Raw genomic sequence first — 12,936 nt, 5'->3', positions numbered from 1 at the left:
ATAAAGAACATCAAAAATGAGTGTCTCCTGACAGCCAGTAATCCCAAGACTTCATGCTTTCCAGGGGAACGCCTGTATTAAGGACAGGGAAGAAAGTCTAAGTCCACCCTCCAGCACACAGCTCAGGGTCGGAGAGGGGCTGGCACTCACTCACTGACCATCACGATCCTTGAGCCACACAAGAAGGACAAAAGGCCCATGGCTGAGCCACTTGTCACAATAAACAAAAAATAATAATAAACTTCACTAGGGCTACTGAAACACTTGGCAACACTGACCTGACTTTAGCGAACTACATACAAAAATTGGCAATTTATGTGAGTGGGTAGAATGTTTGCAAAAATGGCCACAATCACTCTCCTCACTATACTCATGCCTCTTTGCAAACTGACTTTACAGCTCTTCCCATTAAAAGATGGAATCTACTTCTCAACCCCCTGGATCTGGCCCAGCCCATTGCTTGCTTTGGCCAACAGAGCATTGCAGAAGCAAAGCTAGGCCAGTCCCAACTTTGAAGTCTTCCCTCTCCCTCCTGGACCTTACTGCTACCATATGAACAAGCCCCGTGGCCCACTGGAGGATGAGACCCATGGTCAGATACTCCTGCACCCCTGCTAACAGCCAGCCAACTGCTGGACATGTGAGGGAGGTTTCCCAGCTGGCCACCAGTGACTGCATGAATGAGTAGAGCAAACATGAGTCGAGCCTGGTCCATATGAGTAATAAACAAACCGCTGACCCTCAGACACGTAATCAATAATAACTGATTGCTGTTTTAAGCCACTAGGTTTAGGGTGGGTTACAATGCAATAAATAATACAATGCAATAGTAAGTTAACTTACACATAGAACACATTCATATCACAGACATTTATTACTCCAAGGATGCACCGAAGAAACCCTTCAGAATACCAACAGAGTGCAACTCCAATGAGGACCAGCAAGGTCAACATAAAGAGTTGGATTCTGTTCTCCAATCTGCCTGGGTGTGAAAATCCCCAGGCCCATCTGCCTCACGTGCACACTGTCAGGGCTCACGAAGGGTGCATTGGGTATTTATCCTTCTGCTGGTTTATTGCTTGTGAGAGATCCTACAGCAACCTCAGTGCTGCAGGATTTGCCCAGCTTTGTTCTTTCAAGAAGTTTTTCTACCACTGAGCAGGGCTGTGGTGGTAGAGCTGGTGCTTGCCTGGAAGTCACACATGTGACAGGTCAGCGATAAAATGGTAAAAATGGAAAGCAGAGTTTGAGTCTAGCTCTTGCCAAAATCATGCAACCCCAGAGCAAATGCACCCACTGGAGAAGCCAACCTCCCTGTCCCACTCTCAGTGGGTCACTGGCCCGGAAAGCAGAGGGGCATGTCAGCCCCCACACAGGCCCTCACCGGTCCCATCTGGAGTGCTTCGGACGAAGGAGGGCAACATCTTGACTGCTGCCTTTTCGTGTGTCTGCTTCTTGAGCCCCAAATCCATCTCAGCCCGCATCCTCCTCTTCACCTCCAGCAGCATCTCCTTGGTGAGGCGGAAGTGGGCCAGGGTCTCCTCTATCTGCCGGTGCTGCTCAGCCAGGCGGTAGGCCACCGCGGTCACCATGGCGGCCCCCTTGCCACTGCCACTCTCCGAGAGGAGGAAACGCACATCAGAGTCAGGCACCAAGCGCCTCAGAGTCTTGTGGAAACGCCGGGAATACCTGGAGGATGGTGGGAGGGAAGGGGTGCATCCCAGTTGGATTGAGCCATCTGTCAGGGACCTCTGGGACCCCTTCTTTTCTTTCTCCACATTTTAATTCCATCTTCTATACTTGGTTTTCTCATTATATAAGACATATATATCTACTGTAGAACATGTAGCAAATGCAGATTAAGTAAAAAGGAAAAATGAAATTGCCCATAGTCATATGTAAAGAGAGGATTCTCATTATTATATGTGTAATGAACACAGAAAATTCAGGGTCCAAAAAGGATTTTGTCTACCAGCATGACAAGGAGATAATACTGCACAGTGGTCAAGAGCCCAGTGTTTGGAAGCCAGACCAGGAGACAAGCGGGGAGCTCCGCCCTCACTGACCTCGGAGTCCTCGAGGGCGGCAGTATCTAGCTGACAGTGATGTAGTGGGGGCCGTGTGAGTTCATTAAATGCTTAGATTGGTAACTGGCATTGAGGCAATGATCAATTTTTTGTTTTCACTTGGCCCTTTCCCTCTGCCCCAAGCATCTAGAAATTTTTTTTTGAGCACGGAGCTAGAAGAGGCCTTTAGGACAGGATTCAGTGAGACACAGAACCTTCTCAATACTTACGGTCTGTTGTAACCATGGAAGGCTGCCTGCCAAAGGAAATGCGGACACTGGAATCCCAAAATATCAACTGGGTGGGGGGGATTAAAAATGACTTCTCTGTAATTTTTTGAACTACCTAAAATTTCTATACCAAATATATATTATTTCTAAAATAAACAAGCAGTTAATTTTTTTAAATGTGAGGACGTAGTAGATGAAGAGTTCTAGAGACAGCTGGTGGTGGTGATGGCAGAACCGCGTGAACACACTTCACACAACTGAACTGTACACTCAGAAATGGTTCAGACGGTAAATTTTACAATTAAAAAAAATTTGAATGCGATGTTGCAAATCCGTAATTTCCAAATTTGCCAAGAAATTCACCCCCCACCAAAAGATGGCTGGTTTCACTATCAAGAATTTTATAAGTACCTTGAGAAAACAAAGAAATAAAATTAACAGTTAACAGCATCTAACTAGCTTAAACCCTATCGCCTCAGCAACACAGAACGATTTCAATTTAAGTCACACACAAGGCGTGTTTTATTTTTGAGTTGTCACTCAAACTGGGTGTGAAGGTAGAGTGTCTGCAAGGCCACCTCATATACACTATATAGACAATGGAGAAATATCTGAGGTCCCACACCAAGAACGTCACAGGCAGTTACAAAAATGTAGTATATAAAGACTTAGAATTCGCCTTTAGAATTCACAAAATGGTACAAACCATGCTCTTAGTGGCCACAGAAGGCTCTTGAAGCTACAGCACCCAACAGACCAGAGAGCAGCATGGCGATGAGTCCCTGTCGTCAGGGGGACCGCTGATCCCTGGCACCTCCCTCTGGCTCTCAGATGCAAAGCATCAACAGGTTGCCCATTTAAAAAGGTAAAGTCTTAGGGTTTGGGGGACTTTCACTGGAGCTTCTAAAACAAGAATATGGGCACTGCAACTGTGCCCCCAGCTAGATAGTAAAGATGAAGGATTCTGATGAAATGCAGACAGGCAAGAGAATTTAAAATATAGACAAATTCCACCCAGCATCCTGGGAACTACATAATCTCCAACAAGACTTATGAAAAGAGGAGAGATGACAGCATGCAGAGCAACAGCAACACTAGTGAGATCAGCTGAGGGCCAGAAACTTCCCAAGTGGGCAGCTCTGACCTTTCTGCCCAGAAATCGGTGTTGTCTTATCTGTCAAAAACCTCCACTGAGTGCCAGAGTCTGACCTCTGGAGAAAGTCCTGAGCCCAGACAGGTACTGAGTACCAATGATAGCAAAGGGCAGACTCACTGTGGGTGCGTCTTGTACAGAGACCCGTCGACACCAACCGTGGTCCGCAGCCTGCGTATGCCCTTGTTATCTCGAAGGCGGTTCAAGATGGCGCCCAGTGTCGCAGCCACCAGGTTGGCAGAACGAAAGGACACAATGGTGCACACATGCTGGACAGCGATGCAGTCATCATTAGATGGCTCCACTCCCAGGCGGGTCAGGATTTCTTTGGCATTGTGAAGGCCTTCCTTATTCCTGTGGGGTTAGAGGCCCGTACTTATTTATAAGTAAGGACCACACCAGGGAGAGCAAACCACTGAGGCTCAGAGGTCCTAGAAAGATCAGAAGGTCACCTTGTGTGTATGGCATGGGAGTTAAGACGGTCAAACGCCTGAGAAGAGCATGAGAAGGGGAGCAGGAGAAAGAACTGCACTCTGATGCGCTATGACACGCCAGGCACCCAGAGAGGTAGAACCACGTGGCTCTGGCTGCCTCCACCCCAGGGCTCAGTGCTCAGGAGGCTTGGGATCTCCTGTTCTGGGGATCTATGAGTTACCCTGGAAGGCTTACATATCCTTCCTTGATGTTTTCTAGTCAAATTTTAATTTTCTGCTTAAGTGTTTTCTGTATCTTTTGTTGGATTCACTCCAAGGTACTTTACAGTTTTGTTACTATTATAGATGGTGTCCTTAGGAAAAAGAAACACATTTTTTTCTTATATTTTTTCTCTTAATGTGCCGAAGTAATAATGTAAGATGTTAACAATAGGGAAAATTGGGTCAAGGATATGTGGGAACCCTGTGCTATCTTTGCAATTTTCCCACGAATCTAGAAATACCCTAAAAATAAAAGGTTTATTTTTAAAATATGTAGATATTCTTATTGTCAATACACAGCAATATAGCTGACTTCTGTATCTTTTCTCCAGACAACTTCTAACCTCTCGTTACTCTATTCATTTGTCTAGACATTTTTTGGTGTTCTATCCAATTACCGTCTGCAAATAATGACAGTTTTTACTTCCTCTTTTTTTGATTCTTATGTCTCTAATTTCCTTTTCCTTTTTCTTTTTCTTTTAAGCACTGGCCCAAACTCCAGGATAATGTTTAATAGAAATGGGTGATACTGCCTTGCTTCTAATCTTAATGATAATGTTTCCAACATCTGCCCCAGTAGGATGTTCACATTTTTCTGAGATAGCCTTTATTAGAAGTTCAGGAGGATTTTTCTTTCTTGGTAAACCAGCAGACAACTCAGCAACAAACCAGGCATTTCCTGACTTTGTTAATGACTTTGAAGACAAGCGATGAGCCTCCTGTTCCTCTTCTCCCAGCAGCTGAGCAGGAGGCTTGAGAAGAGAGATGGTCAGTAACTCAGTAGTGTGGCTCCCTGCTTCTGTGACTGCCCCGACTGCTCCCAAAGGAGCGTGATCCTGGGACAAATGCCAGCACGCGGATGTGACAGAAGTGTTAAGCCCAGGTCAACTCCTTTCCACTTCTGTCAGCCTCCTTCTCTAACCACAAAGACAGCTAATGCGCATCTTCTCCCAGGAGCCAGAGCTATGGAGCCCTGCATTATCTGCATTTCCAGGACCACAGCAGGGGTGCTGGGAATGACTGCTTCATGCAGAGATGAAAGGCCATTTACAGCAGCAAGCTAGCTGTATCTTTAGAGAACCTGGTGGCACATGGAAGCCAGTCGCAAGACAGGAGTCCCTTAGAATTGGAGGTGCCCAACTATGTCACATTGCCAATAGAATCATGTTCACCTTCCCTCTCAGGGTGAAGGACCACAAATAACAGTCAAAGCAGAGAAGTCTGTGTTTCTTAAGTTGAGGCTAATAGGCTGCTGGCTGGACTCTGTCCTTCTATATCTATCTGCCCTGTCTCATCTGTTAACCAGTGTGTCTCAACACTAGTTACGCCAGGGAACACTTCTGACTGTTAGCAGGTGTTAACTTTCTGTGTGGGGGGGTAAAGGGCAGTGGGAAGGGTGATTCAGGCACAAAGAAGTTTGGGAAATGATGGGTTAAGTAGAGTGAACTGGGTTTTCCTTAACATAATAATGAATACTTCAATCTCTAAATGGAGGATAAATATGCAGTATTTCCCAATCCTACTGGCCACAGAACCCTTTCTTCAGAGAACACCTAATTATCTCAAGGTCATTAAGGTTCCCAGGAACACAGTCCAGAGAAGGTCCTGAAATCCCAAGGGGGAGTTCCAGGCCCAGGCCCCAGGCTCAGTCAGTTCCTTGTTCACCACTAGGATCATCTGCTTCCTGGCCTCTAATCTCACCCTATGTGTGTGTTGGGTTGCAGGGGGCGTGAAGGAGAAGAGGCTGCTTTTGTAACTAAATCATCCAGGAAGTATTTGCTGCGAACTAAAATATTCTTTAATGCGCTGCCACCAGGTACCTGCAGGGAGACCAGTGCAGGTTGGGTCAGTGAGAGAGGGAAGACTGACTCAGAAAGGCCTGACACTCCTGAGGGATGAGCCCACCCAACCAGGACCCATTGCTCTGCTCTGCCCCACCCCCCAGAAGGCCTCAAGGGGCAGCACCTACTTTTCAATGGCTGACACATCACTGGTGTTAAATTTTCCTCTCGTGAGCAGCTCTGGGGTGATCCGCCCTTCAAATAAGAGGCCTTCCTTGGCCATCTTGACCAGGATCAGTCGAACCAGCTCCCCCAGGTACATGCCACTGACCATCTTCTCAAACCTGCAGGAGAAAGGTGCCCAGGCACTGGTCAGTTCCTTCCTACATGCCCACCTCTGGGCAGCTCACGAGGATTGCAGCAGACACAGAGGAGGAGAAGGTACCCCCTCACCCCCACAAGCTCAGTCTCACTGGCAGGAAACACCATGCACTTGTTTGGTTCAATGATGAGGAGATAGCAAGGGGTTGGGGGAAGAGGGGGTAGGTGTCATCCAGACCCCCAGGGTGGGCAACAGGAGGTGAGCACCATGGGACAGGGACAGGGGCAGGCAGGGAAGGCTGCCCCAGGGCAGGGAAAATGTTAGGATTTAGACTGGGGATGGCAAGAAGGCCCCCAGATAGAAATAAACAGAATATGATAATCTACAATACACTGCACTTTTTAGGGCCTTCATCTCCATCACGCTCGCAGGGTGATCCCCAAGCCCTGTGAGTTGGGGGTGGCCCAGAAGTAGTCTCTCCATTTCCCAGCTAAGAAAAGGTAAATGCCTTCTCCGAGGGAAGGTTGAGTAGATGACGGGGCTGAGATGCAGCCATTCTCCAGGAGACTCGTCACTGGTCACCTCCCTGACAGCCATGCTCTCCTTCTCTAGCCAAAAGGACCAAGAACTTGCTTTAGGGCTGGAAAGCACTGGGCTGACCCTAAACTCCGTGGGAGGGCTCTAAGCAGCTAAAAGCCAATCGGCTCATCCCACTGCTCTGGTCACATTCAGCCACTGGCCAGTCAGGGAATGGATCTGCTCTCTCACCTCCCCTGGGAGGTGTGCACTGCCGCAGCCACGGTGAGCCCAGCGCTACAGGGCAGAGGCCTGCAAACTGGGGCTTGATGCAATAGCTAAGCCAGACTTAGGCCCCATCCTGGCTGAGCAGGGGCCAAGAGGAAGCCCTGAGCAAGACAAACCAAAGTGGTAGGCCCACATCAGGTGGCCAACCTCTCCTCGGAGGCTGCTGTGACAACAGAGCAAAACGGTCTGTCCGTTCAGAGCTGGGCCCAGGAGCCAGGGATGCTGCTGGGACCTGAGCACTCAGCCCTCCCTCTCTCCAACACAGGCCGCAGAGAAACACAGTTCTCATTGTTCCCGCTCCTGACAGGACCAGACAGAACCACTCCAGCCATGGCTGTGTTGAGGATCCCTGGCAGAAGAGTACCTTTCTGCATCCTAGCTGCCCAGGTGCTGCCCCAAGTACCTGTGGGAACAGGCTCTGCGCAGCCCTGAGCTGGAATCTCAGAACAGGCAGGAGCCAGACTGCCTGGGCGTAGCCCTGGCTCTGCAGTGGCTGTGCTGCTCAGCTCTCTGGGCCTTGGTTTCCCAGCCTAGATAATCAGGATGATGGCACGGCCCTACTTACAAGGCTGCTGTATGGAGGACATGGGTTAATACAAGTAAAGGGCTGCAGTGTCTGGCTAGTAATGAGCTATGGCCCTTGTTAGGTGTCTCACAGTTTACTAAGTGCTTCCCATGTATTAACTTATTTCATCCTCACGGACACCCTATGAGGCAGACACTATCATTACCTCCATATCACAGATAAGGAAATACCCTCCACTCCCAGTGGAGGGGCACACACAGTCTGTAAACTCTATAAACACAAGCTTCAATCAAAATGAATGAATGGATGTGTGGTGGTCTAGAGCCCACCTTGGCAATGAGAGGCTTTGCACAAATCTAATACACCTATGTTTTCAGGCCTGGTTAAAAAGTGGAATCAGTTGGGAAACTTTTAGGCTCCTGAGGACAGGTCCCAGCCCAGGCCAACTCAATCAGGCCTGGGAAGGGAGATGGGTGGGTGAGGGACGCCTGCACAGCAGGATGGTTTTCAAAGGCCCCCATGAAATTCCAGTGTGCAGTCAGGAATGAAAAGCCACTCCTCCAGAACATCCCTGGTGATTTTTGTCCATAAATGATGGGATGCCTCTTGAAGACACTTTTTGAAAGCTCACGGTGAAAAACTCAAACTTTCAACAGGGCAGAAAACCCCAACCTTAAGCCAGATTAAACATCAACAGTCTTGGGCCACTTTTGTTCTATCAGATTGTCGCAGTGGATTCATTTCTTCATCAGTTAAATTAACAAACACCTTTCCCTGGCACAGTGAGGATAAAATGGCTTTGAAGAACATGGCACTGCACAGAAGACAAAGCGAAGACTCAAAAACTCACGCCAGAGCCTGGGAGAAGAGCAAAAATCTGCTTTGGCAAAAAACTATCTGGCCAGTTGCCTATTTCCAGGAATATGTGACGCAATTCAAGAATTTGTCATCTCTTTGGCATTGTTCACAACAAGACCTGACCTATGGTGATCAGTAAGCAGGGAAGCCTACTGGAGAAGATGGGCTTCACCCCACCCTTTTACGCTGTCGTCCAGTCACCTGTTTTTCCACCCAGCCACTTCCCACCTCCCATCCACCACCCATCCTACATCTACCTCCCATTCCCATAACCCCCCATCCATCTATCCACATATCCATCTTCATTCCATTCCAAAAATGTTTATTGCAAACTAACTGTGAGCCCAGTTCCCAGTTCAGCCTGGGGATACAGTTCAGCCCTTCAGAAAAATTCAGAAATACGTCAAAGTGGATGTCAGAGAAATCTAGGTTTCCACCCAACCGGCACAGGGTGTTCACACTGGGGCTAAGGATACAGACACCTAGGCCATACTGCTCTCTTGCCACAGGTAACTGCCCCACCTGCTCTGCTGAGAAAGGCAACTTCTGATTAAGTGATTGATAGTAACTACAGGCACATAATCTCTTATCTGAAACCCTTGGGGTCACATATGCTTGGGAATGTGGAGATCTGAGGATTTCAGAGATGCACTATGGTGCTTATGCCACATATTACAGAACACCTCCCGAGGTGCCTCAGGGAGCTCTGTAATCAAGCACATCCACAGATCTCCCATGAAACATATAAACAGGCTCGTGAAATACCCTCATGCCAGCTGGGGCCAGACGTTAAAATTAGAAGTTAGGTCAATGGATTGGGGAGGGCAAAAAACCTTTGGCTGTCACTGCTTTGGCACTGGGGCCCTTTATCACCAAGCTGCTGCCCTAGTCGCAGGAAGCAAAGTAGATATTCAAGTCTAATTCTAAGAACTTGGGACTCTCTCACTGAGAAACCTAGTCCATTGACCACCACCACTCCCAGTGGAGGGGCACAGGCCAGTAATGCAATTCTATTAATTCAGGTGGAAAGCCCAATTGTTCAGCCTGGGATATCTAGATCTTTTGGATGAGAGGTTTCAAAATGCTCCCATTTCTCTCTGGCATAGGATAAGGGCTGTTAAGCCAACAGGGTCAGTGAACACCTCTCAGCACGCTGATGCCGTCCAGTTCCCGGATAAGGCTACTGGGAGGCCAAGAGAGAGCTAGCAGCATGCTAACATCACAGAGGAACCTGAGCATGTGCTTCAGGAAGTAAGTAGCTCCAATGAGGCAACACCCACACTGCCCTGCACAATGCCACTCATACTTCCACAGCCACGACCTCTCCAAAGCCCAAACAACTTGCCCAATAAACCTGATGTTCTTTATCAACTCTGATCCATCTGTCTGTACACTAATGGAAGAAGTTTCTCCATTCTCCAATCTCCCTAAAATCTGTATGACTCATGTGGTTCTCACCTACTCCTTTGCATATGTGACTTACCTCACCAAATAACATCTTAAATCTTTGAAGGGAAGGTGCTGCTTTGTATCCTCAGAGCCTAGCACAGAGCTGGCATGTAGTAGGTGCACAGGAAACATGTGCTGAGTGAACAGACACACTCTCCCTTGCTCTGCAGACATGCCGTGGACCACATGGCCTCTCTCACCCTGAGAGGCAACACTGGTGACTACAATATATGGAAATGTTTTTAAGCCTTAGCTTTATACTAATGCTTCTATGCATTTAGTTTTCAAGTTTTCACAAAGACACAGCCATCATGTCATTAAACAAAAGCAATCATTGCAAATGTGCTTCTACAGCTGTAGACGCCACAGGTGTGTACCTATCCAGAGAAGGAGTGACGGGTAACGCAGACTTGATGGGCTTGCTCCTCTGTGATCACCTGGCTTTCTGCCCCTTTCATCTCCCAGCCCAAACCTTTCATTAAGTGTCCCCTAAGTCATATATGCAACAAGTAAGAAAACGTTAAGTGAAAAGGAAGAAACGGGACTCACAGCTGTTTTCCGGGATTGAGAGACCCCCGGTCTATCTCCCAGTCAAACTCGGTGCGGATGTCTTCCAGGGCCCCGTCATCCCCAAAGGACCCCCACTCCGTGTTGATGCACTTTTTCCCCTCGTCGCCCTCCACCAGGTCTATGTATCTCAGTTCCTCCATATAGCAAGCATTCTTGCCAGTGCCTTGAAGAGACAGATCAGAAGCTGTGGCCACATAAAACCATGTGGGAGGGCGCAGTGCCTTGTAGAAACACCAGCTGAAGGAAGGGACAAGGACAGGGTGGGGCGCATGTTACCAATGATGAGGCCAACTTCACACTGCTGGTCGTCATATGCACACGTCATCATGGTCCCCACTGTGTCATTCACCACGGCCACAATGCTGGCGTCATAGTCCTGGGCAGGGACAAAGGGTGCCACTGTCCACTCGCAGGAGGGGACAGAGATCGCCAGCGGTAAAGAGAACATGGCAGGAGAGCTCCTGTTTCCTGGCACCTCTGGTGCTAGTGGTGCAGCTTTCATTACTGTGGCCACTCAGAGAACTGGATCAGAGCCTGGTGATTAAATTACAGGAACTGCACAGTCCCCTGAAGCATCTGGCTTAAGATTCTTTGCAGAGTTTCACTCACAGAGCCACAGCGCTCTGCAAACCATCCCACTACATCCACGAGCCCCTTGTTCTACCATGGCAGGCTGCACTGGCAACGCCCGGCTCCTGCACGGCCCAGCTGTCCTCTGGGTTGGGCTCCTTTGGGCAGCTATGCTTGGAACCGCCTGACCTCTGGACTGTGGACCCTCACCACTCACCTGCCGGGGTCTTCAAGATGCCCCGTGTGATGCCTCAGGCTATGTACTTTTGCCCCCGGAAAGGACCTTGCTCTGTTTGAGAACATAGCCTTTTCCCCACGCTCCCCCACCTCCAAATGGCTCAGGCAGGTGGCCCGGGAGAAGTTACCCCACGCTTTTTGATGGCTTTGCTGAGCAGCTTCACCACATCTGCTCCCTCCACTCCACTTGCTTTAAATTTCTTTGTCCAAGTGATCAGGATGGCCTGCCAAGGAGAGAGTAGGTGGAGTCAGGCTGGGAGGCCTCCAGAACCCCCAGGTCCCTGGGGAGACCGCTCAAGGGCAGTGACAAAGCAGAGGCCCAGAGGGGACAAGTGGCTCACTCCAGACCACACTGGGTAACAGAGCCAGACTTTGTCCCATTTCCTGTTCAGCCACCCACACGACAGATTTCCCTGGGAGCCGCCATGGGTAAAAACCTGCAGCTCCCACTGAAATACAGCAAAAGGCTGGCCAGCACCACAGTGTCACAGAGCATGTAGACCTGACTGCATATCAGCCGCGTTGCCAGACTTCATTTAAATAGAGAACAAGAGAAATCCTGTTATTACCTGATTGCTCTTCCCTACTTTCAAACCAGACCTCGGCTTCCACTGCCCCAAGGAAACAAAGTCAGAGCCAAATTGGGGAGAGAAATAAAATGATAAGATACTTCTTGGCTATTGAACTTCAAAAGTCAGGTCCTAGAGATTTAAGGGTATTGACTATGTATGATTTATGCCTCTTCCCAAACTTTGGAACTTTACCCCCGTTTGTAAGCAGCAAGTCTACTACTTAGACAACATGACCCGTTTCTGTTTGTATATGAATGGAGAAACACCAAAAAGGACAGACATCCAATGGTTTTCACTTGGGAATGTAGAAGGGTAGGAATTTTGGTTTTTGCTTACATCTTTATGTTATTTTGTAGTTTTACATATTGTTTTTGTATTTTTTTTTTGCTTGAAAATCAAAGATACTAGAAAAGAAAAGTAATTGTTATACTTGACCATTTTCCATGGAATGGAGAAAGTCACTATAAAGGTGGCAGGGTCAGGAAGAGCTGTCCTCCGAGACCTCACAGGCCTCCAGGGATGACACAGGAAGAGGAGGGAGCATGTCTGCATGGAGCCTCCTCACTAGCTGTGAAAGCCACACGGCCTGCCAGGTGCACCAGGAAGGGGGAACACTTGGGAGAATGTGGGGTTCTTTGCTCAGCAGCAGCCTGCAGCTAAGCCAGCATTCCAAAAGCCCACGGATACTCAGTTTTCTTTCCCTCAAGCTCTCTCCCCCACAACCGCCACCACAAAACCTCTGAGAACATGGTGTTGTAGAAAGAACATGGGGTTGGAAATCATAAGATTTTGCCCATTCTCTTGCGCGCAGTTCCCCTAACGCCATTTTGCTCATCTGTGGAATAAGGCAGTTGACCTATATTTGGATAATCTTGAAGTTCCCAGGCAGTCTTGAGGAGTGGTCACAGGCTCCCTGGATGGGTAATTAGGGCCTGTAATCCATTGGCTTCCCAACAGGTAGCACGGCCAGACCTAGGAAGCCCTCCCCAGATGTGGGTCAAGGCCTGAAGGTGGGGCCCTGCCTTCGGCTCCTATCTGCCTACAAACCTCTCTGCCAGGCACGTCTGCTCCACTCCGCTGGGCTCTGATGCTCCTGAGAACAC

The 12,936-nt window shown here is 48.6% G+C and overlaps 1 protein-coding gene across 1 annotated transcript in view; it reads right to left on the bottom strand.

The window, feature by feature from the left end:
- Positions 1 to 12,936, bottom strand: part of LOC130684476 (hexokinase-1-like) — a 51,045-nt gene that overhangs the window by 14,714 nt on the left and 23,395 nt on the right. Inside the window, exons 4-9 of the mRNA XM_057505374.1 lie at positions 11,390 to 11,485; positions 10,731 to 10,830; positions 10,434 to 10,617; positions 6,114 to 6,269; positions 3,570 to 3,803; positions 1,385 to 1,689 (exon numbers count right to left, since the gene is read on the bottom strand). Of these exons, the coding sequence (XP_057361357.1) occupies positions 1,385 to 1,689; positions 3,570 to 3,803; positions 6,114 to 6,269; positions 10,434 to 10,617; positions 10,731 to 10,830; positions 11,390 to 11,485 (1,075 nt within the window). The remainder of the gene's footprint in view (positions 1 to 1,384; positions 1,690 to 3,569; positions 3,804 to 6,113; positions 6,270 to 10,433; positions 10,618 to 10,730; positions 10,831 to 11,389; positions 11,486 to 12,936) is intronic.

This window comes from Manis pentadactyla, chromosome 8 (genome assembly GCF_030020395.1).
Source record: "Manis pentadactyla isolate mManPen7 chromosome 8, mManPen7.hap1, whole genome shotgun sequence".
NCBI lineage: Eukaryota > Metazoa > Chordata > Mammalia > Pholidota > Manidae > Manis > Manis pentadactyla.
The sequence above is the reverse complement of the archived record's forward strand: the minus strand, read 5'-3'. Positions and strand labels throughout refer to the sequence as shown.